At 47.9% G+C, this 22,973-nt stretch overlaps 1 protein-coding gene across 2 annotated transcripts in view; it reads left to right on the forward strand.

The window, feature by feature from the left end:
• The window catches only part of mocos (molybdenum cofactor sulfurase), a 489,344-nt gene that overhangs the window by 399,228 nt on the left and 67,143 nt on the right, over positions 1-22,973 (forward strand). The window contains exon 11 of one of the 2 annotated variants that reach the window (XM_085988161.1): positions 16,384-16,508. The exons of the other annotated variant lie outside the window; for it this stretch is intronic. Coding sequence (XP_085844287.1) covers positions 16,384-16,508 — 125 coding nt within the window. The remainder of the gene's footprint in view (positions 1-16,383; positions 16,509-22,973) is intronic. 2 annotated transcript variants of the gene reach the window in all.

The raw sequence follows: 22,973 nt of genomic DNA on the forward strand, positions 1-22,973 counted from the left end.
CGCCCCGTACATGCAAACTCTATATACAAAACACAGTAATGCCTAACACAATGGTACAGGCTTAGGCTGGTGTTAGAATATCGTTAAAGAGAATTATATACAGTTAGCCAGAGTCATTCAGTGGTTCTGCCACATGCGCCCCCCCAGAATTCGCTTTAACGGACAAAGTCAAATGGTGAGGGGATCTGACGAGCCTGTCAGAACGACTCCTGTACTCCCAAGGCGGAGGCTGCAGGGCGGCTGGCAGTCTGGCGGGCGGTCGCACTTGGTCTGCCGTAACGACGATGGGTGGCCGACCCCGTCTCGGCGGTTGTGCTGTCTCGACGGGGCGGTCGAGGTCCAAATGTGCTGGCTTTAAGCGATCGACCGAAATGTGGTCCGGTTTACCACCGACATCTACCGTGAAGGTTTTGTCCCCTGCTTCCAACACGTGGAAGGGACCGGTATATGGGGCCTTGAGCGGATCCCTATGTACATCATGGCGAATAAAAACGTACTCAGCCTTGTGAAGCTCCGTGGGAACGTGTGACCTCTGCAGCCCATGGTGCGAAGTGGGCACTGGTGCGAAACATCTGGCCGCCTCTTGGTGACTAGCAAGCTGGGCAGACGCGGACCATGGCTCCGTCGATATTGGTAGGAAGTCCCCTGGGACTCGCAGCGGCTGACCATACACGAGTTCCGCAGATGAAGAGTGAAGGTCTTCTTTGGGGGCCGTGCGAAGGCCCAACAGGACCCACGGTAGCTTGTCTGCCCATTCAGCGTCCTGGATGCTGGCCCTCAGGGCAGCTTTCATTGAGCGGTGGAAGCGTTCGCAGAGGCCATTCGCCTGTGGGTGGTAGGCTGTGGTGCGGTGTAATTTGACCCCGAGTCCTTGGGCCACTGCATTCCAGAGTTCGGAGGAAAACTGCTGTCCCCTGTCCGACTAAATATCTGCAGGCACTCCGAAACGGGCGATCCAGGAGGAAATGAACGCCCTGGCCACGTCCGCCGAAGTAGTGGATGACAGGGGAACCGCTTCTGGCCATCTGGTGGTGCGGTCAACCATGGTCAGGATGTGTGAAAAACCATGGGAGGGTGGGAGTGGTCCTACCAGGTCCACGTTGACATGGTCAAAACGTCGCTCCGGAACTGTGATGGCGGCCAACGGAGCTTTGATGTGGCGCTGTACCTTTGCCTTTTGGCAGACCACGCAGGTGTTGGCCCAGTCGCAGGCATCTTTATGCATGCCATGCCATACAAATTTCGCGGACATCAGTTTCTGAGAGGCCTTCATTCCAGGGTGTGACAACCCATGTATGGCGTCGAACACTTTGCGGCGCCAGACGACCGGCACGACAGGGCGAGGATCCTGTACTGAGGCGTCACACAACAGCGTGGTACCTGCCGAATGGAACTTGACGTCGGCCAACTGGAGGCCGGTGATGGCCGTTCTGTAAGCTTGGACCTCCGGGTCTGAGGCTTGGTCCGCTGTCATGAGGGCGTAGTCGATGCCCAAATGAACCGTATTGATGACCGCGCGGGAGAGGCAGTCTGCCACCAGGTTGTCCTTACCGGCCACGTGCCGTATATCCGTGGTGAATTCGGATATGTAGGTCAGTTGACGCTGCTGTCGGGCTGACCACGGTTCGGCGGTCTTGGACATTGCAAAGGTCAGCGGCTTATGGTCCACAAAGGCGGTGAAAGGACGTCCTTCCAGAAGGAACCGAAAATGGCGGATGGCCAGAAAAAGGGCGAGCAACTCTCGGTCGAACGTGCTGTATGCTCTCTCGTTCTGCTGTAGTTGACGGCTGAAGAATGCCAACGGCTGCCACGTCCCATTCACCCACTGCTGTTGCACGGCACCGACTGCGTAGTCTGACGCGTCGGAGGTGAGGGCGATGGTGGCTCCTGGCAGCAGGTGCGCCAACATAGTCGCGTTGGCTAAGGCGCTTTTGGTGTCGGCGAACGCTCGGGCCATGTCATCCGTCCAGTCTACCAGGTTCTTGCCAGTCTTGCCCTTGAGGGCCTCGTACAGGGCCATAGGCACAAAACGGTGCCTAGGAATTCCTGCAGGGCCTTTATGTTCTGCGGGCGTGGAAAAGATGTCACCGCCTCTACCTGCGAAAGTAAAGGAACCGCTCTCTCTGAGGTGATGCGATGCCCCAGGAAGTCAATTTGGTGCAGGCCAAACTGACACTTGGCCGGGTTGATAATCAGGCCGTGTTGGCTGATTCGTCGAAAAAGGGTGCGTAGGTGACAGGTATGTTCTTCCTTGGTAGGACTGGCAATTAGAATATCGTCCAGGTAGACGAAGAGGAACTTGAGGTCCCGCAGCACGGAGTCCATCAGGCGTTGGAAAGCCTGGGCGGGGTTCTTTAACCCAAACGGCATCCGTAAAAACTCGAAGAGGCCGAATGGGGTGATGACTGCGGTCTTCTGGACGTCCTGAGGATGAACTGGGACCTGGTGGTAGCCTCGGACGAGGTCGACGTTTGAGAAAATGGTGTTCCCTGCCAAATGGGCAGAGAAATCCTGGATATGGGGAATCGGGTACCGATCAGGAGTGGTGGCGTCATTTAGTCATTGATAGTCGCCGCATGGCCGCCATCCGCCGCCAAGCTTCGGGACGATATGGAGGGGTGAAGACCAGGGACTATTCGACCGGCGAATAACCCCTAACCGTTCCATGGTGACGAACTCCGCCTTTGCGACCGCCAGCTTGCCAGGTTCCAGGCGCCGGGCCTGCGCATAGACCGGGGGGCCGTTGGTGGTGATGTGGTGTTCCACACCATGTTTCATGGCTGTGGAGGAGAACGTGGGTCTTGTCAGGTCGGGGAATTCGCTGAGCAGGCAAGCGAACTCATCAGGAGTCGGGAATGCACAGGAGACGGTGCGTGATGTAGTGTTACTGCGATAACACAGAAGAGAATTAAAAGTGGCTGCATTGATCAGCCGCCGGTTCCAAACGTCGACCAGGAGGCTGTTGGCGCACAGGAAATCCGCGCCTAGGAGGGGCTGGGAAACTTTGGCCGTAACAAACTCCCAGTGAAAACGTTGCCCCCCGAGGCACAACTCCACTCGCCGTCTGCCGAAGGTCCGAATTGTGCCGCCATTGGCCGCTTCAAGGGCGGGGCCGTGATTCCCCGTCTGCACATCGAGGGCGGACGTGGGTAAAATGCTGCACTGCGCTCCGGTGTCGCACAGAAAATGACGACCGGAGAGGGTATCGGTGATGAACAGCAATTTCCCCGCGTTGCCAATTGCCATCGCGGCCGCGGGGTGCCCGTTAGACCCGTTCCTCGGTGGTCGCAGTGTCAGATGATGCTTTTTTTTTGGGGGGGAAAACTGCAGGGAGGGCGGCAACGCTTCGCCTTCGCGCCGAACTGCGCGTGGTAGAAACACAGCCCAGCAGGCTGACGAGCTGGGGCGGCGTCTGCGGAGGATGGGTGCCTCGTGGCGGCGCAGTACTGCCGAGTTACAGCGAAAATTTTGTCAGCCTCCGCCGCGAGTGTTGCGCAGTCTTCAGTTTCAGATCTGGCCAGGGCAGTTTGTACCTGTTCAGGCAGTTGGCTGAGGAAAATTTCGCGGAATAGGAAACATTCCCGTCGAGTGCAGAGACCATGTAAAGATACTTGGTCTGATCTGCATCGATGTTCCTCAGGGCGAACTGGGCCTCGACCTGAATAAACCACGAGGGCGCTTGCTGCTCCCAGAACTGCGGTAGCTTTCGCAAAATGGCGTTTGCCTGCATGCTGTGCTCTTCTTCTGTGAAAATCTTCACAAAAACGGGGTCACCAATGTAGGAATTGACGAATTCCTACGAATAACTGAGATCGACACAGGAGAACAATGAAACAGGTCTTTACTCAACGGAGATGCCACGAGGACTGCCTGGGCAGTCACGTGGTTTGCGATGTGACATCATCGCGTTTGCCCGCGTTTTCCCGCGCTCTTAAAGGGGCCACGCCCCGTACATGCAAACTCTATATGCAAAACACAGTAATGCCTAACACAATGGTACAGGCTTAGGCTGGTGTTAGAACATCGTTAAAGAGAATTATATACAGTTAGCCAGAGTCATTCAGTGGTTCTGCCACAAGGTTATTCTTCATTACCTTTTTCCCCAAGAATGTGATTCAGTGCCAGCTCACTCCAGCCATGTGTATAAAATGTGCATTGAAATAGAAAAACTGCTTTTATGCACTACAGTTAGTTTTTTTTTCCTATTGTTATCTGTCTCCTGAGAAATATCTGATCTTGGCCACACAATTGCTGATTGTTCCTACACCAGTTTACCTCTTACAATATTTCTGGGGCTCCTTTCATGCAGCCATTTACTTTCTGTAATCTTCCACACTCTACCCAGCTTCCTTAAAAAAAACAGAATCAGCATTAATACACTTACACTTTGGCACTCCTTGCCAGCGTATTAAACTAAAAGCATTTAATGGATAAGTCATTTGTTTTAAAATTGCTGATGTGAAAGCAGGACATTGAGGATCAGTTCAACAAAATAGATCAATCTGCCCTCAGTACTAATATGCTACATGGTGCAAAACTTAACCTTGTACTGCAGTTTTCACAAATTGAAAGTACAATAAAACATTACAAAGATTGCATTATACTGCTCTGAAAAGATTTTGATACCTTTGATTTTCACTGACATCTTTGTTTACGCTATTCCGACTACAGAACAATGGTGGCTGCTTAGGCCATTCTAAACTGGTATTATAATTGTTCCAGTTAAGTATTTTGCTCACCTTGCCCACAAGACAAAACAGCCTTTAATATTAGCAGTTAAGAGGAAAGAAAATGGAGCAGGACCATTTCTGCAGTTCTTTTGGGCTAATAATGAAGCAACTTGACAGTAATCTGTGGCGACAGCTATGTGCTAGCTCATCCTCACTTTCCTCCCAAAGGGTGGAGGCTCAACATCAAAACTTACAATGTAAATTAACATAGTTCACACCTATCCACTTGTAGTCTCCTTCCCAGCTGCCCTTCAAGCAGTTTCTATGGGTCTTTTTTGAGAGATTGCTCATCTTACTATAAGTCTAAAAAGAATGAAGAAAAAAGTTTAAAAAAAATAACTGTTCAAGTAGGTTGCACAAAATCATTTGAAGGATGACCAGGAAAGAAACAGGAAGCAGAGAGATATGCTGGCATCAGTCATGATTCTTTCTGTAAATACGATGTTTTTATTCTTCCTGTTGATAAAAGTGCCCCACAGCCTAAATGGGGCACTTCCACCATCAGCAGGGAGAATCGTTGAATGTTTAGAGCCACTTTCCAACTTGGCTTTGTAAAATAATCAGAGCATGAGAGTGGATTATACAGGGTTTGCATTACCAGAAAGCACTCAGTTTTCAACTTTGAGACTCTATTTTGTAGTCAAGCCAACTCTTTGAATCGAAACAGCATGTTCTCATTGAAGATTCATGGATCCCTGATGGCTCAGCAAGTTTATCCATAGAAAGCAGGAAGGTATGCCCTAATCTTACTTGGGCTGATGGATGAGGCATTCGTTTTGTCAGTTAGGGAGGGAAAGATAAGCCAGAGTTCCTGCTCCTGATCATTAACCAGCAACCCTGCTGGAATTGCATGTGCCCCAACATTGGATGAGGGCAGGATTGGGTTTGGCTATGATACTGGCATAGTAATTAGCACATGCAAGTACTGGAGGTTTTGTGATTTACATGGAACCAACCCTCAACTGGAAATCAATCGTTTCAGAAGAGGGGAGAAAATTGTTGAAGAGGGAATACATTTTGGAAACATTCTCTTTGAAAATCCAAATTGAAGAATTCCTGATAACATTGTGCACTAGAACCTATACAATTATGTGCCTTTGAGATTATTGTTGATCTCGGGCACCAGAGATGCCCATTTATTATTTGTCTTTTATTGAATGTTAAATTGTAATTTTGTCTAGATCTTCTCAAACCCCTTTTAACAATCTGACACAGAATGATGAAGAATCTGAATTTGAGTGAAGCCTTCCTTTGTCCTCTCTTCACCATGTTATAAACAAAGACTTGCTCCATTATTTCCCTTTGTTCTTACTGTGTTCTGACGTGGTCTTCAGTGTGATTTTGAAACACTATTTTAGACAAATAAGTGATAAAATACATGCTTGTGACTCAAAAACAAGTAGTTAACATTATTGAATTAATCTTGGACAATTTGTTGAAAAACATCTTAATTGCAGTGCAAAATAATGCATCCATTTTTTAAAATGTGGAAATATTAGGAGCTTTGATGATAACTTCAAACAACACTGCCACCTTCTGACAGAAGGAATATATTCCCCATGGCATCTCTTTACAATAACATCAGATTCAGGTGCACAAGACATTGGAGTGAAAGGAATCTTAAAAGTAGTGTATTGCTTACGGTGAAAAATGTAAAAAAAAGTGTGAAAATTGAGTTCGATATATGGGGGAAAATTTGGGTTGATTTGCACCTCGTTAGCAAATCCCCTAGTGCCCGGGCGCAGCGCCGCTAACACCTCCTGCAACATTCAGCGGGAGGTTAGCGGCAGCAGTGCAGTCATCACCGTGCGCAGCGCCCCGCTTGCGCCCCGGCCGCAAACTTCCCTTGCGCCCCCATTACCTATCGCTGGACGATATGTCCGACAGGTTCAGGGGGCATTTTTGAAGCGGCAGCGGCGCTACTTGAAGGGCAGGTGTCGAGCGGCCATTTTTATTTTGGGCGACTGCCAGCACCTGCCCCCTTTCCCTTTTTTATGCGGGGTGTCGGCGCGATCGCTCAGCTCAGCACTCCCAATTTTTCCCCCATAATTTTTATTATTTTTCTACACCACTTTGTTTCCTAACCTAAATTTTCCCATTAGTAACACCCAATATTTAGGCACAAAGTAGATCAGAAGTTTGGGCAAAGGTCCATCATGCCAAATATCTGCCCATTTTTAATATCATGTACATTTCCAATGAGAGTTCTTGTTAACAGAGCATTAAGAACTATTTTCAGCTCACTTTCAGAGGTTACCAGGTTGCCCACAGGGTCCACGCTGTTCGGGGATCAGGTAAGCAGGGTGGGAGTTGAATGGCCATGGAATCATCTCATTACTTGACAGCTGCAAATGTGCTATAAAAGCTCCCATTTCACAGCTGTTCACTTTCCAAGCTCAGAAGCTGTTGCTTACTGCATTTGGAAGACAGATTGAGCTTTATGCAGGTTGCAAGTGTTTTGAGCAAACTCTCTATCCAGTGTCACCTCATTGGAACAACCTCTCTCACCATTGACTCACCATTGACAGATTGCTTCTGTCAGCTCGAATTTACCTGCCATCGATTACATCAGAATGGATACGGTTTATACTGTCTCACCTTGGTCCTCAGACTCTGACCACGATCAGCCGCAACACCAGCAGAACCAGGCACACCAGCAGCACCAACAACAACACCATCCTTCTCCGCAATCAACTGATGCTGCACAGGACACAGAGCATCAGCACCCGACCATATTGCTGCGCAGGAGGCCAGGGATGGCCTCACCATGGCCAGATTTACTTCACTTGACGCTGTACACCCTGGCTGCCACATGATGCGCCAGGTTGGCACCACCCCACACCAGCACCATAAAGCATCCCTACAATGTCCAAGCCATTCCTTTCACACTCATTACCATTGCGGGAGGGGGGATATTGTTATGTCTCACCATTCACTGCAACTCACTAAGCCACGTCCAAAGGTGCACACAAATCTGTCCAAGAACACAAAGGGCTGGATTTTGTCATTGGGGCGGGCTGGGGTCGTGTCATCTGCTTTTCGTGTTATCCACCCGATTCCAAATCGATGTGGGAGATTGATGCGATTTTCACATAATTGGGCAATTGAGTTCTGGCATGTGGGAACCCATGGCCCAATTAGTTTTTTCAGTCTGAAACTCGCCTCCGATGACATCATCATTGCTGCTGCATTTAAGGTCTGCAACAAGCCTTGCTTCTTCTGCAAACTGACAACCTTTTGGCCTTTCATGTTAGAGGGACCTGGAGGCAGAATGACCAGCGAGAGACCTAGGTCTGCTCCCAGGTTTGATGACATTGCCCTGCAAGCTTTAGTGGAGGGAGCAAAAGCCAATAAAGAGGTGCTCTTCCCTTCTTCAGGGAGGAAGAAGCCTCCCCAGCAGACCAAGGCTGTGTGGATCCAGGTGGCCCAGGAGGTCGATAACCTGCAGAACCTGGCTTCAGTGCAGGAAGAGGTTTCATGACCTTCTGCGCACTGGAAAAGTGAGTATGACTTTGCCATCACCCTCAATCTGATCCCCATTGCCTCTCCTCACCAGCACTCAGCTTTAGCAACCTCTTCCTCCACATCCCACTTGACACTGACATCCATGCACCCTTACCCATTCCCTCTCTCTCTATGGTCACATTGACCTAACTATTCGACTATGAAGCCCTCACACTCCCTATCACTGTGATGCTATGAAAATAACTGACAACACACAGGGAGGGCCCTTGGTCTTGCCAACTCACTCCATCTTTGTCTCCTTATATGCATCTATGCTATGGATTCTCTACACTCACTCCTTCATTCTCACTCAAACTCCACTTGTCTCCCTCATTGCAGGAAAAGAGAGCTCATAATAAGAGAGAAAGTGTGAGGACAGGAGGAGGGCCACCCTCAGTAGCACACCTCACCCCTTGGGAGGAGGCGGCCCTGGAGATTGTGGGACTGGAGGACGATGCGCAAGTGGGGGACAGACAGACGGGTGCATCAGAGAAAGCTGGTGACAGAATAGTTTTCCATCTCTCTCATTGACATTGCATGAGTCGCTGATAATGATTCTGAAGCTCTAACAGATGGACTTATGATCATCTGCAATATGCAATGTGCATGTAACCTTGGTCTCACATCTCTGACTCTTTCCTTTACTCCCCCACAGGACCATCGCAAGCACCCGTCCCCACTATCCAGGAGGAACAGCCTGAGTCTCCAGACTCCTCAGAGGAAGCTGCAACATCTGAGGGCACAGCATCAGCAGAATTCAGCCAGCCCAGCACCAACGCAGACACTCACACCTCGGTGGGACCATCACGAGGTGGAGTACTGTTGTCACCTGGTGTATCACAGCTCACAAGTGAGCATCAGCTGATTGTAGAGACAGGGACCACAGTGGAGAGTCCTAGTCGGGGAAGTTAGGACTCTCCCAGCTCGGCTCAGCTGCATGTCGACCCTCTGCCTCTGGGTCCACCCAGAAGAACAGCGGTGCTGGAACTCCAGGAACCGGTGCAGGAGTCTCTGGCAGGTTTTGTCCCCAGGGTCGCTGCAAGTGTGGAGCGAATGGAGGAGTCCATCGCGATCATGAGTAGAGCCTTTGTGGAGTCATTGATGCATGAACGCAGCACCATGGAAAGGATGGCAACCTCCGTGGAAAGGATGGCTACAGTAGACGAAAGGATGGCTACGGCCATGGAGGAGCCAAGTCGCCAGAGTGTAGAAAACATGGTGAGTGTTCAGAATAGACTGACATATCTGGAGGAGCGATGGTCAGTTATTGAACAGAGAAACCAGACCTTCATGGAAATCCTTCTGAGTAGGACTGCCAGTGCAGATACAGGTCCTCATGGCCCCTCTGATGTGCAGCAAGGTGCTCTCAAGCCACTTGCAAACACTGAGGTGGACCTGACCCATGAGAGGGATGTTGGTGGCAGAGAACAAGGAAGTGGGGGCTCCTCTCCAAGCGCTCACACTTCAATGCCACTGCCAAGTCCTCAGTCAGAGCCCCACCAGAGTCCACACCCAACTGAGATCGGCGTCTCAACCTCTGCACAGCCGCAGGAGCAGCAGACTGTTGCCGAGCCCTCACAGGTTCGCAACTCCAGAGGACCCCCGCCAAAGGTGTCGAGACAGGAGCAGCAAGAAAGTGAGCAAGGGGCCTCCACATCTGCTGAAGCCACAGGGGAAGCACCCACGTAGGAGCATGCGTAAGAGAAAGATACTGCACAAATAGTCACAAGGGTAGTCACTTGGGTGAAATGTGTTTATTTTTTAAATGCCATCAGTTGGTTATTGTAAATAAAAATTCTGATGGCAACTGTTGCAGTTGTGGCGTGTGTCATTTCGCAAATGGGACTTACACATTGAGGGCTTAGGATTACTTGCAATTGTCAATATGGTGGTCAGCGTGCTAGGAATCCGCTGGTTCTTGACCATTGTCGATGCTCTGGTAAGAAGCTGCGAGGCAAAAGTGCTTGATTGGCTATGCTAAGCAAATCTGGCCAAGATGAGTGCGTTCCTTGCATCCCGGGCAGCAATGTGGTCGCGCGCTGGCGCCTTCTGGCCTGTGCAGCTTCAGGTGGGTGAGCATTAGCTTGGCGCTCCTGTTGTTGGTGCTCTTGTTCATGGTTCTGCTGCTGCCACGGCTGGTCTTCTTCCGAATCTGATGTCCAGGAGGAAAGGAAATAAATGGTTCCCATGCTTCTGGTATATGCCTCAGTTGAGGAAGCCCTCAGTCAAGGTGGCGAGAGGGGTTTCCCAGGAACTCACACTGGAGATGGGTGTCAGGCTCCAAACTTCCACAGCTATGGTTATGCTTGCTAAAAGTTCCCCCAGACCTGAGACAACAAAGTCCCGCCACCTGCAAATGATGACTGATCAAATCTCCTTTATAATGGTGGAGCTGCAGCTGATAGTCAGCAATTCAATTGTGCTCCCGCCAGGTTTCACCGTCGTGTTTCAGAGGAGACGTGAATCATGTGGGAAACGTGTTAAAATTGGAAAGGCATCTCAAAATGGGATTATAGAGTTAATTTAGTGCTTGTTAAGGGCCTTAAGGGCCCATCCCGCCTCTTGGAGGCGGGACGGAGACGGGATCAGAAACCACGCATTTGGGAAAATTGTTTGGAGGCGGGGTCGGGCCCGCCTGCCACTTTTTGCAATTTTAACACCCCACACGCCTCCATTCCCGCCTCCTCGGGCCTGGCAAAATCCAGCCCAAAGTGATCAAAATAAAGGTTTCAATGTTTGACACCACATTAACAGAAACATTACATGAACATTGCATAAAACACCAAAGTGCCTACCCTTGTGTGTTGTTAGTTGGTATGATTGCACAAGGACGAGGTTGAGTGTGAGGGCTGGCTAGTGAGATGGGGATGTGATAATGTAGATAGAAAGGGATGGGTGGAGGTGCAAGGTAAGTTGGTGTGAGTAAGGATGTGCAGGAGTAGGGTAGGGAAGGGAGAGTGATGGGATGTGATGAGTGGTACAGCAGGATGAGGTTGAGTGTGGCTTTGTACTAACGTTTCGTGATGTACTGAGATCATTGAAAGGTTTGCGCCACTGCAGCCTGGTCCTCCTGACGACATTCCTGCTTCTGTCCTCCTGTGCAATGTGCAACCAGGCTGCGTTGGTCTTCTGGGGAGGTCTCTTCCGCCCATTGGAAGGGAAGAGAATCTCCCTGCATGCTCTGACTCCGAGGCGGCAGAGCAACAAGTAGGCTTACCAATCTCCAATCTCAGCTCCGAGAGCAGGAGAGAGAAGTAAAAAGTAATCGAACTGTGACATCACCAGAAAGCAGGTAAGTGATTGGTTGGTGAGTATTTCTCTCTTTCTCCTTTTTTACAAGCTTAAATTTTGTGTTTTATAGTTTCTAGGGTCTCTGTGGTGTAGCGGGGACAGTTGTTAAACAAGGGCCATTGAGTATATCATTTAATTGGTGGTATTGATTTGATTTAATTTGAATTAATTAAAGGGTAAGTCACGTCAGGACAGCCTGGCCCTGTGGCATGCTTCTCCTGTGCTGTGTGGGAACTCAGGGACACAACATCCAGGGGTATTCAATATTCAGGAAAGATAGGCAAAAAGGAAAGGGAGGTGGGGTAGCATTGCTGGTTAAAGAAGGGATTAACACAATTGTAAGGAAGGATATTAGCTCTGATGATGTGGAATCTGTATGGGTAGAACTGAGAAATACCAAGGGGCAGAAAACGTTAGTGGGAGTGGTATATAGACCTCCAAACACTAATGCGGAGGTTGGGGATGGCATTAAAAGGGAAATTAGAGAAGCGTGCAATAAGGGCACAGCAGTCATCATGGATGACTTATATAGATTGGACTAACCAAATTAGTAACAATACTATGGAGGAGGAATTCCTGGAGTGTTTACGGGATGGTTTCCTGGACCAATATGTCGAGGAACCAACCAGGGATCAGGCCATCTTAGACTGGGTATTATGTAACGAGAAAGGATTAATTAGCAATCTTGTTATACGAGGCCCCTTGGGTCAGAGCGATCATAATATGATCGAATTCTTCATTAAGATGGAGAATGAAGTAGTTGACTCAGAGACTAGGGTCCTGAACTTAAATAAAGGAAACTACGATGGTCTGAGGCACGAGTTGGGTAGGATTGATTGGGGAATGTCACTCAAAGGGTTGACAGTGGATAGGCAATGGCAAACATTCAAAGACCGCATGGATGAACTACAGAATTTGTTCATCCCAGTTTGGCATAAAAATAAAACAAAAAGGTGACTCAACCATGGCTAACAAGGGAAATTAGGGATAGCATAAGATCCAAGGAGAGGACATATAAATTGGCCAGAAAAAGCAGTAAACCTGAGGATTGGGAGCAGTTTAGGATTCAACAAAGGAGGACAAAGGGATTAATTAAGAAGGGGAAAATTGAATATGAGAGTAAGCTTGCAGGGAACATAAAAACTGACTGTAAAAGCTTTTATAGATATGTGAAAAGAAAAAGATTGGTGAAGTCAAGCGTAGGTCCCTTGCAGTCAGAATTAGGGGAATTTATAATGGGGAACAAAGAAATGGCAGACCAATTAAATACATATTTTGGTTCTGTCTTCACAAAGGAGGACACAAATAACCTCCCAGAGATGTCGGGGAACATAGGGTCTGATGAAAGGGAGGAACTGAAAGAAATCAGTGTTTGTAGGGAAATTGATGGGATTGAAGGCGGATAAATCCCCAGGGCCTGATAATCTACATCCTAGGGTACTTAAGGAAGTGGCTCTAGAAATAGTACATGCATTGCTGATCATCTCCCAACATTCGATGGAATCTGGAACAGTACCCATGGATTGGAGGGTAGCTAATGTTACCCCACTATTCAAAAAAGGTGGTAGTGAGAAAATGGGGAATTACAGACCGGTAAGCCTGACATCGGTAGTGGGGAAAATGCTAGAGTCCATTATAAAAGATGTAATAGCAGAGCACTTGGAAAACAGTGACAGGATCGGACAAAGTCAACATGGATTTACAAAAGGTGAATTGTGCTTGACTAATCTACTGGAATTTTTTGAGGATGTAACTTGTAAAATAGATAAGGGAGAACCAGTGGATATGGTATATTTGGACTTTCAGAAGACTTTTGATAAGGTCCCGCATAAGAGATTAGCATGTAAAGTTAAGGCACATGGGATTAGGGGCAAGGTATTGACTTGGATAGAGAACTGGTTGGCAGACAGAAAGCAAAGAGTTGGAATAAACGGGTCTTTTTCCGAGTGGCAGGCAGTGACTAGTGGGGTACCGCAGGGATCGGTCCTTGGACCCCAGCTATTCACAACATATATTAATGATCTAGACAAGGGAACTAGATGTAATATCTCCAAATTTGCAGATGAGACAAAGCTGGGTGGGCGTGTGTGCTGTGAGGAGGATGCCGAGAAACTCCAGGATGATTTGGACAGGTTGGGTGATTGGGCAATGGCATGGCAGATGCAATATAACATGGATAAATGTGAGGTTATCCACTTTGGTGGCAAAAACAGGAAGGCAGATTATTATCTGAATGGCAATAGATTGGGAGAAGGAGAAGTGCAACGAGACCTGGGTGTCCTTGTGCACCAGTCGCTGAAGGTAAGCATGCAGGTGCAGCAGGCGGTTAAGAAGTCAAATGGTATGTTGGCCTTCGTAGCGAGAGGGTTTGAGTACAGGAACAAGGATGTCTTGCTGCAGTTGTACAGGGCCTTGGTGAGACCACATCTTGAGTATTGTGTGCAGTTTTGGTCGCCTTATCTGAGGAAGGATGTTCTGGAGTTCAGCGAAGATTCACCAGGCTGATACCTGGGATGGCAGGAATGACGTATGAGGAGAGATTGGGACGATTGGGCTTGTACTCGCTGGAATTTAGAAGAATGAGAGGGGATCTCATTGAAACTTATATAATTCTGACAGGATTGGACAGACTAGATGCAGGAAGGATGTTCCCGATGGTCGGGGAGTCCAGAACCAGGGGTCACAGTCTAAGGATAAGGGTAGGCCATTTAGAACAGAAATGAGGAGGAATTTCTTCACCCAGAGAGTGGTGAACCTGTGGAATTCTCTACCACAGAAGGCAGTAGAAGCCAATTCATTAAATATATTCAAGAAGGAGTTGAATATATTTCTTAAGGCTAAAGGGATCCAGGGGTATGGGGAGAAAGCAAGGACCGGGTACTGAAATTGGATGATCAGCCATGATCACATTGAATGGCGGAGCAGGCTCGAGGGGCCGAATGGCCTACTCCTGCTCCTATCTGCTATGTTTCTATGACTCCCTCCATAAGCATATGGAGGGAGTCACGGGAGAGCCTGGGTGCAGCCGTGCACCTTTTTACAGTGATTGTCAGTGTTTGCAGCATCTCAATACTGTAGAACACTGTCAGCACAAATGTCAAAATAAATTTGCACACGGTCCCTTTAAGGAAACCGGCTGATGACGCGTCATCAAATGATGTCATCAGACCCGCTTCCTTCAACTGACCCGGGAAATGCACTGCAAGCCCAATCAGGGGGAAATCATTTTGGACAACGGGCTGGAGCTGGCAGCGAGGCCAGGACCCACCACCAACGATGCCTGCTATGGAACCGCCGAGGTTGGTAAAATATAGCCCCTTGTTTCTGTGTTAACATTTCAATGCAATTCTGTGTAACTCCAATGGTGAATACTATCACTGGAAGCTACTTGGCCTACAGCCCTTTCCTGGGTTATTTTTTTTTTAAATCTCAGGATGTTGGAGATGCTGGCAAAGCTGCATTAATTGCCCATTCCTAGTTGCCCTGAGTATGTAGTGTGGGATTGGAGTCACACTTAGTCCAGGGTAGGGATGGCAGGTTCTGTTCCCTGAAGAACATTAGTGATCCAGTTGGGTTTTTACAAAAATCTGACACCTTTCATGGTTATTTTATCTGGTGTCAGCTCACACATCACCAGATTTACTGAATTCAATTTCATAATTTGCCATAATGGGATTTGAACTCTCACATTCTGGATTGTTATTGCAATACCATAAACACTAGGCCATCATACCCCCATTTTTGGAGTCAATGGGAGGGCACCTAATTTGCATGAGCTCAGCAGGTGCTCACCTTTGCCTAGCCAACTTTGGGAGGCGGGGGATGGGTTGGTCAGGCCATCGTCCTCCAGACCCCAACCTCCCTGTGATCCTGACTTTTTTTCAAATTGCCCAATCTTCGTTCATCTTGCTACAGTTGATCTGCATGAAGCCCGAATATGGAATTTACTTACTTCAAACACTTATCAAGGTCACTTCTCTGCCCTGGGCCCACCTAATGGTGCTCATTTCTGCCCATCTAGAGGCTGATATGCCTGATTTCACTCAGCATTGCTGGTCTCCAGCCACTTGCTGGCTCCCAACTGAGCTGGGGAAGTGTGAACTCCCAACACTCTCCCGTGGCTCCGCTCCCAGGGTTATAATCTTACGTTATTTACTTCCACCCCTTAAATGGCCACCCAGAAATTCCCATAAACATCACGGACCCGGCCTAATTGAATCCTTTCCATTTTCTAGTGGATTCCAGCCAGAAATTTGGGGCCACTGAAATGACGTGGAATAAAGGACATAAAAATTAGAATTAAAATATTACCGAAAAAGTAATCAGAAAAAAACCCAATAATTTAAGTTAATAAACTATTTTAGGTGCCTGCAGTGAGGAGCGTTCACCTATTCTTGGTAAATGTACTTTAACTTCCCAAAATCTATCATAATAAGGAGCTGAGGACATACCAAGACATTATAAGGTGGTGCTGGTTCTTGAAGTGCCATCAACTGGCAGGATGCAGGTTCAATCCCCTACTTTACTGAATTCTTAATCTCATCAAACAGAGCACAGGCTAGGAACCGAATAGGGGAGGGAAAATAAGTTGAGGGGGAGTCTTCAACGGGCCAAATTCATGCACCTCCTGGTATTTCTGTGATATGAGAACAGTCCTCCTTTCAATAGCCCAGGAATGACAAATAAGGGCAGAAAAGAGGGTAATGTGATAAGCGACAAACCTACTTGTTTTTTCAGCTCTTCCGGTAGATTTCATGGCTTCTGGTGGGGTGGGTATGCGACAGGCTGGATAGGCCAGGCATTTTTCATCTATTTTTATCTTCATAAAATTAATAATATATATATCTTTTTAATGCAGAGTAAAAGGATTAAACTGTGGGGAAAAGGTTGCAGGATGGATCTCCACATTTCTTGGACGGCAGAGTTGTCTGATCAGACAGAGTTCTGGTTTTCAGAGAGTCTTGAAAAAGCAGCACACACAAGGTAAAAAGCCAAATGTACATTGAAAAAGTGGCATTTGCTGAGGCCAACCATGTCAAGCATTGAAGTCACATTTACATTGTGCGCTAAGTAACTCACATAACTCGATGCCACAGTGCCAGGTTAAAAGGAATCAGAGTCTTATTTATCTGTGCTCTAAGAGGAAAAAATTAACTTGGATTTTACAGCTTGATTTGATTTCTTTTAGGGAAAGGAGTGTGTTGTCAAACATTTCACCAATTTGGATTAAGTATTGGGGGGATTTTATCCTTAACTGTCTGGCTGAAACCGGACAGGTGACTTACCAATCGATTTCCCGTCTGCTTCGTGGAGGTACTGATTTTAAACTGCTCTTCTGAAGGGGTGGCAAATACACTCGCTCGAAAAGTAGCGCCCCAGCGAAGATAGCACCCCAAAGTGGGCGCGACCAAATTTTCTCCCATTGTATTATAAGCACCATTGTCTGAAGATTGTCACGAACAAAGTAAAGATTACTAAGCACGACGTCTCCTCCAAGTCAGATTGTCTGTGTGACCTCTTACTAAAAATCATACAGCATCGGATGCACTTCTTACAGTGAATTGTTTTTTAATATTCGTTCTTGAGATGTAGGCATCGCTGGCAAGGCCAGCATTTATTGCCCATCCCTGTTTGCCCTTGAGAAGGTGGTGGTGAGCCACCTTCTTGAACTGCTGCAGTCCATGTGGTGAAGGTACTCCCACAGTGCTGTTAGGGAGGGAGTTCCAGGATTTTGACCCAGCAACGATGAGGGAACGGCAGTATATTTCCAAGTCAGGATGGTGTGTAACTTGGAGGTGTACTTGGAGGTGATGGTGTTACCATGCGCCTGCTGCCCTTGTTCTTCTAGGTGGTAGAGGTTATGGGTTTGGGAGGTGCTGTCGAAGAAGCCTTGGCGAGTTGCTGCAGTGCATCTTGTAGATGGTACACACTGCAGCCATGGTGCACCAGTGGTGGAGGGAGTGAATGTTTAAGCTGATGGATCGGGTGCCAATCAAGCTGGCTGCTTTGCCCTGGATGGTGTCAAGCTTCTTGAGTGTTGTTGAAGCTGTATTCATCCAGGCAAGTGGAGAGTAGTCCATCACACTTCTGACTTGTGCCTTGTAGATGGTGGAAAGGCTTTGGGGAGTCAGGAGATGGGACACTGATCGCAGAATACCCAGCCTCTGACCTGCTCTTGTAGCCACAGTATTTATGTGACTGGTCCAGTTAAGTTTCTGGTCAATGGTGATTCCTGGGATGTTGATGGTGGGGGATTCTGCGATGATAATGCCGTTGAATGTCAAGGGAGGTGTTTAGACTCTCTCTTGTTGGAGATAGTCATTGCCTGGCACTTGTGTGGCGCGAATGCTACTTGTCACTTATCAGCCCAAGGCTGAAGGTCATCCAGGTCTTGCTGCATGCGGGCATGGACTCCTTGTGTATCTGAGGAGTTGCGAATGGCACTGAACACTGTACAATCATCAGCAAGCATCCCCACTTCTGACTTTATGATGGAAAGGAGGTCATTGATGAAGCAGCTGAAGATGGTTGGGCCTAGGACACTGCCCTGAGGAACACCTGCAGCGATGTCCTGGAGTTGGGATGATTGGCCTCCAACAACCAACCACAACCATCTTCCTTTATGTTAGGTATGAGTCCAGCCAGTGGAGAGTTTTCCCCCTGATTACCACTGACTTCAATTTTACTAGGGCTCCTTGATGTCACACTCGGTCAAATGCTGCCTTGATGTCAAGGGCAGTCACTCAAAGTTCACCTCTGGAATTAAGCTCTTTTGTCCATGTTTGGACTAGGGCGGGAAATTCGGTTGCTTTGCACCTCCCGTTAGCACTCTAAGAGGGCGCTAATGGGGCGCAAAGCAACTAGTGCTTGGGCGTGGCGATGTTTGCGCCACTCGCGAAATTGACCAGACATTTTGCAGCGGCGGTAAACATGACTGCCACGATCTCCTGCGCCCGCAGATCGTGATGTCAGTCGAGTGTGCAACGCCCCGGTAATGCCCCGGACCAGATATTGAGTGGCACCCCCTGCCTTTCTGCCAGCAACGACAGGTTGAGGGGAACGTTTTGCAGTCGGGAAGGAACTGGGGGAGCGCTATTTAAAGGCGGCCGCTTCCTGCCTTTTTTTGTCGGCGGCCGCTTCCTGCCTTTTTTTGTCGGCGACATCTTTGCACCACGCATTCTGAGAGAGAGAGAGAGACTTCTGGAGAGATTCAACTCTGTGTGAAGGAGTTTTGGGTACTGAGCAACACAATGCAGGTTCATTTTGATTTGACCTTCCTTGCATCGATTTAGAAGAGACTATGGGGGCTGCACTCTGAACTCTTTCCCTGGGCCTCTCCATTGTTCTTTCCAGCAGAATTGATGTACAGGTCTCTCCAGGCCGAGATTCAAGGCTACAATGAGCAGGGTCCTTTATGTTAGGTATGAGTCCAGCCAGTGGAGAGTTTTCCCCCTGATTGACAGCAAGATCGACCCTCCCCTTTAAGAACTGGCCGGCACCAGTGTGTCTGTGTTCCATTGCTGACTGACATCACATGAGCTTCGCCAGTGCTCTGAGGTAGCGCCTCGCTCCTCAGCGTTAGCGCCTTAAGAGAGGTGTGTAGCGCCTGATTTAGTGCTCCGATCACCTCCAGGGCCGATAGAAGCCAAGTTTGCAGTCAGTGGCGATAATTAGTGCCAGGCACTAAACTCTGCGCCCGGCCGATAATTGCGCCACAAATGGGGCGATACCGAATTTCTCCCCCTAAGGCTGTAGTGATGTCAAGAGCCAAGTGGTCCTGGCAGAACCCATACTGAGCATGGGTGAGCAGGTTATTGGTGAGTAAGTGCCGCTTCATAGCACTGTCGACGACACTTTTCATCACTTTGCTGAGAGTAGACTGATGGGGCGGTAATTGTCCGGATTGAATTTGTCCTGCTTTATGTGGATAGGACATACCCGGGCAGTTTTCCACATTGTTGGTTAGATGCCTGTGTTGCAGCTGTACTGGAACAGCTTGGCTAGAGGCGCAGCCAGTGGTTCTCTCTGGCAAGAGGGAATGAAATGAAGTTATCTCTCTTTGAATAGAGACCCTCAGTGACCTCCCTTATGCAACAGCGTACTGCCAACTGTGAGACGTTGCTAATATCGCCAGCAGCAGCCTGGAAGGAGCCAGACACATAAGTTCATAGCCACGGTCACCTTCGCAGCCACTGTCAATGCGGCCCTTGCGCTGCTCTGAGCTTGAAGTTGTGGCAGCAGCAGTTGGCAGATTTCAGTGATGACCTCCTTTGTGAAGCATCGGCATCTCAAACATTGGTCGTCGCTGAGGTTCAGGTAGAAGAATTGCTCCTTGAACACCCTGGGCTAATATGGCCTCTTGCTGAAAGCCTTTCTCTCCATCTTCCTCCTCCCTCTTCTAGCAGCTTGTCCTGCCCTGCATGGCATCTGCGTCATGCTCGATTCCAAGAGGAAGGCATACTAGTGCACCTCTGCCTGGGAGCAATTGGTTTGTGCAGAAGCTTTGAAGTCAGCAAAAAGTAATTCAGCACCTGCCACACCATTCCCTGTAGACTTTTGAAACTTGAAACAACTATGAAAAGCACCAAAAATGTGTGGAATTATAGCAACAGCCAGAAGAAATAAACCAGCAACTAACCTTGTAAGTAGTTGAGCCCTATAAATAGCCCTGGTGGGGTCTTTCATGCTGATTAATGTCGTGTTCAGCTGTGTGAGGTTAAGTGAGGGAGTCGGCTGGAGTGCGGAGCTCCAAAATGGTAGCGCTGGAGTCAAATCAGTGTTGCATGCTGATTTGACGTCATAATGTCGGTGGACGTTACCAATATGGCGTCAAAAGTATGCGCGTGCCATGGGCGCCATTTTGGAACCCTAAGGAGCCTCGTAGCACCCCAAAAACAGGCGTTAATGAGTCCAATTTTGCCCCCAAAGTCTTTTACAGCAGCAGAAAGTGCCACCATTTGTCAAAGTCTGCACGAGTAACATGGTAGTTTGAACCAGTTCATAAAACAGTTAGAGATGAACCAGATAGTTTAGTTCCCTAGACTTTTCAGGTATGATTTTTGACTCTTCATGGTAGCTTAAGTAGTACCCTAATTCCTACCAGCCGTTAACAAAAAGAAAAAAAATACAGACGCTGGAAATCTGAAACGTTGGCCCCTTAGAGGATGAGACTGGGGAATTAATAATAGGAAACAGGGAAATGGCAGAGACTTTGAACAAATATTTTGTATCAGTCTTCATGGTAGAAGACACTAAAAGCATTCCAATAATAATTGATAATCATAGAAAACATAGAGATAGGAACAGGAGTAGGCCATTCGGCCCTTCGAGCCTGCTCCGCCATTCAATGAGATCATGGCTGATCTTCGTCTGAGATCATAGCTGATCTTACCAGTTCAGTACCCCGTCCCCGCCTTTTCTCCGTAACCCTTAATCCCCTTAGCCTTCAGAAATATATCCAATTCTCTCTTGAAAATATTTATTGAATTAGCCTTCGCAGCCCTCTGTGGCAGGGAATTCCACAGGCTCACCACTCTTTGAGTGAAGAAATTCTTCCTCATCTCTGTTTTAAATGATTTGCCCGCTATTTTTAGACTGTGGCCCCTGGTTCTGTGCTCCCCGGCCATTGGAAACATTCTCTCTGAATTCAGCCTGTCCAGGCCTGCCATAATTTTATATGTTTCGATGAGATCCCCTCTCAATCTTCTAAACTCCAGTGAGTACAAGCCCAAACTATTTAATCTCTCTTCGTAGGTCATTCCCGCCATTCCAGGTATCAGCCTGGTGAATCGCCGTTGCACTCTTTCCATGGCAAGAACATCCTTCCGCAGATGGGGCGACCAAAACTGTACACAATACTCCAGATGCGGTCTCACCAGCACCTTGTACAGCTGTAGTAAGGTATCCCTATTCCTATACTCGAACCCCCTTGATATGAAGGCCAACATACCATTTGCCTTCTTAATCGCCTGTTGCACCTGCATGCTCTCCTTCAGTGACTGGTGCACAAGAACACCCAGGTCCCTCTGCACTTCCCCATCTCCCAATCTATTGCCATTTAGATAATAATCTACCCTCCTGTTTTTACCCCCAAAGTGGATAACCTCGCATTTATCCACATTATAGTGCATCTGCCACGTATCCGCCCATTCCCCCAACCTGTCCAAATTGCACTGTAGCCTCCTGACATCCTCATCAGAGCCCACCCCTCCTCCTAGTTTAGTGTCGTCAGCGAATTTGGAAATATTGCATCCAATTCCCTGATCCAGATCATTTATATATATTGTGAACAGCTGGGGTCCCAGGACAGATCCTTGCGGCACCCCGCTGGTCACTGCCTGCCACTCCGAAAACGAGCCGTTTATTCCAACTCTCTGTTTTCTATCCGCCAGCCAGTTCTCTATCCACGTTAATACTTTGCCCCCAATCCCATGAGCCTTAATTTTGCATGATAATCTTTTGTGTGGAACCTTATCGAAGGCTTTCTGGAAGTCAAGGTACACCACATCCACTGGCTCTCCCCCATCTATTTTACCAGTTACTTCCTCAAAAAATTCCAGCAGATTAGTCAAACACGATTTACCCTTTGTAAATCCATGTTGACTCTGTCCGATCCTTTCCCCATTTGTCAAGTGCTCCGCTATTTTATCCTTAATAATGGACTCTAGCATTCTGCCCACAACCGATGTAAGGCTTACTGGTCTATAATTCCCTGCTTTCTCTCTACCCCCCTTTTTAAATATTGGGGTAACATTAGCTACCCTCCAATCCACGGGTACTGTTCCCGAGTCAATGGAGTTCCGGAAGATGATCCTTAGAGCATCTGCTATCTCCAGGGCCACCTCCTTAAGTACCCTAGGATGTAGTTTATCAGGCCCCGGGGATTTGTCGGCCTTCAGTCCCCTCAACTTACCCAGCACCATATCCCTAGAGATACTAATTTCTGTCAGCTCCTCCCTCTCATTAGTCCCTATGTTTGCCGATATTCCTGGGAGGTTATTTGTGTCCTCCTTTGTGAATACAGAACCAAAGTATGAGTTTAATTGGTCTGCCATTTCCTTATTCTCCATTATATATTCTCCCGAATCGGACTGCAAGGGACCGACTTGGGATTTTACCAGTCTTTTCCTCCTGATATACCGATAAAAGCTTTTGCAGTCTGTCTTTATGTTTGCTGCAAGTTTACTTTCGTATTCTATTTTCCCCTTCCTGATTAATCCCTTTGTCCTCTTTTGCTGTATCTTGTACTGCCCCCAATCTTCCGGTCTGGTGCTTTTTTTTGCCAGTTGATATGCCCTTTTTTTTGATTTTATGCTGTCCCTAATTTCCCTCGTTATCCACGGTTGAGTCACCTTTTTAGGATTATTTTTGTGCCAAACCGGTATAAACATGTTCTGGAATTCTTCCATTCTATCTTTGAATGCTTGCCATTGTCTATCCACTGTCAAT

This window comes from Somniosus microcephalus, chromosome 5, assembly GCF_052327205.1.
Source record: "Somniosus microcephalus isolate GS21.2 chromosome 5, FLI_Smic_1.0, whole genome shotgun sequence".
NCBI classification, from domain to species: Eukaryota; Metazoa; Chordata; class Chondrichthyes; order Squaliformes; family Somniosidae; genus Somniosus; species Somniosus microcephalus.